This window comes from Mastomys coucha, unplaced genomic scaffold (genome assembly GCF_008632895.1).
Source record: "Mastomys coucha isolate ucsf_1 unplaced genomic scaffold, UCSF_Mcou_1 pScaffold5, whole genome shotgun sequence".
NCBI classification, from domain to species: domain Eukaryota; kingdom Metazoa; phylum Chordata; class Mammalia; order Rodentia; family Muridae; genus Mastomys; species Mastomys coucha.
Genome location: NW_022196911.1, coordinates 713146 through 718618, shown reverse-complemented (window position 1 = coordinate 718618; position 5473 = coordinate 713146). Strand labels below are relative to the sequence as shown.

The 5473-nt window shown below is 41.1% G+C and overlaps 1 protein-coding gene across 12 annotated transcripts in view; it reads right to left on the bottom strand.

Moving 5' to 3' along the window:
- Plekhg1 (pleckstrin homology and RhoGEF domain containing G1) overlaps positions 1-5473 on the bottom strand; it is a 227265-nt gene that overhangs the window by 16847 nt on the left and 204945 nt on the right. For all 12 annotated transcript variants that reach the window (XM_031353155.1, XM_031353156.1, XM_031353157.1 and 9 more), the window contains 3 exons: positions 3573-3606; positions 3007-3090; positions 990-1028 (listed from right to left, as the gene is read on the bottom strand). In XM_031353155.1, the coding sequence (XP_031209015.1) occupies positions 990-1028; positions 3007-3090; positions 3573-3606 (157 nt within the window). The remainder of the gene's footprint in view (positions 1-989; positions 1029-3006; positions 3091-3572; positions 3607-5473) is intronic.

The window sequence follows — 5473 nt, the reverse complement described above, 5'->3', positions numbered from 1 at the left end:
CCCGAGACTTGAGTGAGGGTCTCCTGACCTCTAGGGGTCTTTCACCTCACATAGACACACATGTAGGTAAACACCAATGCACATAAAATTAAAAAGAGCTAGACATTTTTAATTATATAAAAAGAAGAAGAAATATTCTTTCTTCTTGTTTTAGGCAGGGTCTGGTGTATCTCAGGCTGGCCTTGAACTCGCTATGAAGCGGAGGATGACCATCATGTAGTGTGTGGTGGTCTATCCAGGAGTTGGGATAGTTTCTGCAGTTAATATTCTACACCAGGAGGAACACAGGAGTGGTACCAGGTGCTCTGAGCACATGGCATGGCACCTGACCTCCACCATACCAAGGCCCCTTGAGAAGTTACCCTTCCGACTTGTGAAGAGTCCAGGCAGGGTTCTAGTCATACTTGCTGACATATTTATATGGGCCTAGAGGTCAAATTGTTGAGGCAAGGGCAAATGCCCACTTTGAACTTCCATGGGAATTACTAAATTCTGCTTAGGAAAAGCTATAAAAATTTACCCTCCCCCCCCCAAGAGTTTTGCAGTATCTTTCGGTCAAGTTCATAGTTTCCTTGTCTCCATTTCTCTCATTTAAATAAATAGCTTTCTAATTACTGATGCAGATGACTTTGTAAACTTTAAACTTCATTGGCACTTTGTTTCTTCTATGAAAATGGGGCATATATATGTGTAGACATATATAGCATGCATATTACATACATACATATATACATTTAAGGGTTTTTTTTCCTCTTGTTTTTATTGATAGTTATTTCTTTTTTTTCTGATAGATGGTAACTTTAAGTCTGTCAGATCAGGTTGTATCAATTGAGTTTTGCTTCTAGAAATACTTTTGCTTCTAGAAATATTTAATCTTCCAGCAGTCGGGCTAACCAATCTACAATGCACCTAACACAACCTTCTTCTGTTATTACGGTTTGACTAAGAATCAACAAGAGTGAAAAATGTAACTCTATTTTTGGACTTACCACTGGTCTTCAACACTTTGTGTGTTCTTGAGGAAGGTTCTGAGGAGAAAGCAAAGTCACCATCATTTGCAAATCAATATTTCCCCTCATAAATAAATTAGTAGCTTATTGACATTAAAAGAGCTCTAGAAATGTTGCATTTTGTTTTAGACCAGCTCTAGTACATCTCAGCCCGGCCTTGAACTTGCTAAGTAGCTGAGGATGACCTTGAACTCCCAAAGCTCCTGCCTCCATTTCCTGAGTGCAAAGATTACAGACCTGAAGATTACAGACAGGAGCCCTATCTAGATAGAGCTGAGGAAGGAGCCCAGGGCTTTGTGCATATTAGGCAAGCGTGCTATCAATGAAGCAACGTCCCTATCCCTGAGCTGTAGAAATGCTGTTTAATTTATCCAAATTCTCAGTGGTCAGGGTTACTTAGGTACCAGCCATCCACCCTGCTGAAGTGGTTGGATAAACTCTAAAGGGTCAGGAGTCATAGAAGGGAAGAGCAGGTGCTACTATACCAAGCACCAAACACTGGATGGACTCCCTCGGCTCCTACTGCAGCCTCTCAGCTGGCAACTGGGGATTTTATGTTCTAGGCTGCACAGCTTACTCATGCTTCCACTACAGCCAACTCGCTCTTCTCAATCAGAGCTCACTTTTCCCTCTTGAACTTTCACTTGTATTTGCTGCCAGTTTATTAAGCTAGTGACGATGATGTCATTCTCAGTTTCTCTGGTCCCACCCACCATCCCCAATGTCCCCCTCACCCCCCAAAAAAGCTTTCAGTGAACTGACTTGAGCTACCACTCTGCACTCCTAAGCTTGATGTAAGCCACCAGGCCTTTGACACTTCTGCAGCCAAGCATGGTGGCTGCGCTCGGGGTCTCTTTCACCTTGCTGTCTCCTCCTTCACATTTGTGCATGGCCTGCTGAGCCTTCATGGTCAGGCTCCCATCTGTAGCCCTCTCTCTCTCTCTCTTCAGCTTCCTACTGTGCCTCATCCTCTTCCACCTCAGCTCCTTCTCTTACTCCAGCCAGGCTGAGCTGCTGGTGTGACCTGTCTGTCCTGAGGACCTGTTGGCTCAAGTCCTAGGCCTGTGCATGGATGATCCCAGCTCTACCTGCCTTAGTCTCACATTCTGTCATGGGCATCAGCCTTTTGGCTCTATGAAGTCTTTCTTCTTCCTCAATCTCTCTCTTTCGTGTCTTTCTACTCTCTTTTCCACACATGCCAAAGCTTTATTAAAGAGACTGGTGTTTATTACTTAAAATAACTTTTTTTTTTTTTTTTTTTTTTGGTTTTCCTCACAGAGAGGGTCTTAAAAGCAGAAATTTTAGCTGTTATCTACCCTGGCATTCCTTGCCTATAGTAAAAGGGAAAGTGGGCTTAGTAAATATCATATAAACCAATATCTGAGAGTTAAGAGAATACTACATGACATCTGATTTTAGCAAACACATATCAAAATAGTGGGCTTGAATATGCTGTGTGTGTCAGTTACAAGGTATAATTTCCACCAGCAACAGCAACACAAGGCTTAAGGGGGTATTTGTCAATGGCAAGAATTGTATAAAGCATCTCTCTCTCTCTTTCTCTCTCTCTCTCTCCCTCTCTCCATCTATCCACCCATCCATCTATCCATCCATCCATCCATCCATCCATCCACTCACCTACTTATCTGAGATAGAATCTAAATGTAGAGGTCTGTCTGGCCCAGAACTTACTATATAGTATCAGACTGTCATCCAATTCATTGAGATCTGCCTGCCTCTGCCTGGGACAAAAGGCACGAGTCATCATACCTGGCTGGTTGACATATTTTATATTCACTGAAAGAACTAAGTAGAGAGGTGTTTTAAAGAAAAGCCAGGGTTTTTTTTTTTTGTTTGTTTTGTTTTGCTTTGTTATTTTTTAAAGGCAGTCTTAGATGTATTCAAACAACGAGCAGCCAGAAAATGCCTATCAGTTAGAAAGTACTCACTTCCTGTTCCTCTCCGCATTACAGTACGATGACAACTTTCTGCTTACCTGATTTCCGTCTCAGCCGATGTGGTGCAGAACCACATGGTGTCTTCATCTCTCCCTCAGGACTGTAACAGAAGCCTGGATGGTCTGCCAAGAGAACCACAGGAGCAAGTGAGAGGATGGTGACCATGCAGGGTGGCAGCATTTTCAGAATTTTGTGCTACATCAGAAACACCAGTAATTCTCAAGTGTTAGCGGTTCTTGTAAATAATCAAAAGGGACTTTTGCTTTTTTTTTTTTTTTAACGGGTGGGTAAAGGGATAAATGTATTGTACGTTCCTAGTGCAGAGTCTTTCATGGAGGCAGCTCTGATAGCAGAAACCTAGAAGCGTGGCTAGCCATCCAGTGCCCCAGAGGCAAACCAGAGAATCAAAGCAGAAATGAGTGAGTCTCTTAGGAAGGGATGGTCACGTCTGCTCCAGCTGCTAAGGTGGAGTGAACTGCTGCTAGTCTTATAAATGACAATGTATGAGCTTTGAGATAGAGAATGGCATGGTCACAAATGAACAATAGTATCTCAAAGAATGCTAAGGAAACAACAACACAAAACAACAACAACAACAACTTACGGATGGCGTCCATTTCAAGAATTGCTTGCTTGGCCTGAAACAGAGAAAATGTAGATATAATTAATGAACAAGTATGACAGAGATCTTATCACACCTAAATAAATGGATTTTAGAAAAAAAGAAAAACCAGAACCCCCACTATTTCTTGTAGGCATTAATACATATTTCAGGAGATTCAAAGATTATCCTCTATCCTGATGAGGATGAACATATGCCGTCCACTAGGTACAATACAGCAAAGCCTTGATGGTTAGTTTTAACTGTTAATTTGACACAATTTAGACTTACTTGGGAAGAGAGTCTCAACATTCAACCCTTTAATACAGTCTCTTATGCTGTAGGGACCCCTCCAAACATAAAATTATCATTTTTGATACTTCATAGCTATAATTTTGCTACTGTTAGAATCATATTGTAAATATCTGGTATGCAGGATATCTGATCTATGATCCCTGTGAAAGGGTCATTTGACCCCCAAAAGGATCTTGGCTTACAGGTTGAGAACCTCTGGCATAGATCAAGTTGGCCTGTAGGCGTATCCAGGGGTGGTTATCTTAATTCTGTCAATCTTAATTGGTATGGGAAGACTAATTTGTATGGGTCACAACCCTGGGGCTGTGTCCTAAATTACACCAGAGACAGTGAGTTCAGTAGTAGCCCACAGGTATTAATTTCTCTCTGCTCTGGACTTTGGATAGAAAGTGACTAGTGGCTTCAAGTTCCTGCCTAGATGCTTTTGTTATGATGGAGTGTAACCTGGAACCCTGAGCTAAAATAAACCCGTCCTCCGCAAGCTGCCCCTTTTGCCAGGGCATCACAGTGGCAGAATCAAGGCAAGAACAAGACGGTGATTACCAAGTCTTTTATAGAGAGATACAGAACTTATACAGAGCTTGTACATGTCTTCCTATAAACTTTAAATGGGCTCTAGATTACTTTTAATACCCAACAGATATTACCTATAAAGTATAATATCTTATAGATATGGTTTTATACTGTATTGTTTAGGTGAGTAAACACCAAAACATAAACAACCTGAGCACACCATGTACAGTTGCAGTTCAATCATTTGTGTCTAATCGCAACCCGTAGGGCAGCTCTCTCAACTCTTGGGATGCGCTTTCTCAGCTGTAGGGTAGGACAGCAGGGCCTACCTTTCCCAGTGCCATTAGGATCAGTTAACAGGCACAGCCCCAGCCCCTGTCTCTACCCTTCTGGGGAATAGAGCCTGATGCCTTGAGGCTTCCTCTCTACCCAGAATGCTTTGAGGTTTGTTGTTACTGTTGCCATACGTTGCTAATGCTTAGAAATAGGTTGTCTTAACCCATCATTTTACCAACTGATTTAGGGGAGGAAATCAGTTAAGGTGATGTTTCTCTCTTTCCAATGCTGTTTACATTTTCCCCAAGGGTAATAAAATTTGATCTACATACACTATGTTATATTAACTGAAATGATTTTTTTTTCTAATTTGCTGCAGTCTACAATATCATGGAAAACTATTTGGGGTGAATGGTAATCACACTTAATTAAATTAAAAATGGAGGCACAGACAAGAAAATAACATTAACAGTCACTTTAATTTTGAGGAAAATAGTTGCCTAGCTTGTATACTTATCTTCCTAGTATATACTGAGGTTATAGCTGGAGTTAATTTCAAACTCAAATGACAACTTCATCTCTGGAAAGTGGTTTTCTAGTTCCATTTTAACATTTGGCACGTAAAAGTACTTCCATCATCTTTATGCTCAATTAATCTGGCTCAGTTCACACACTATGTCTATAGTTCCAAGAAATTCCTTTAACAAAGCTATGCCATAAGAAGGCTCAATCCGGAGTGGATACAGAAATTGTGGTACATCTACACAATGGAGTACTACTCAGCTATTAAAAACAATAAA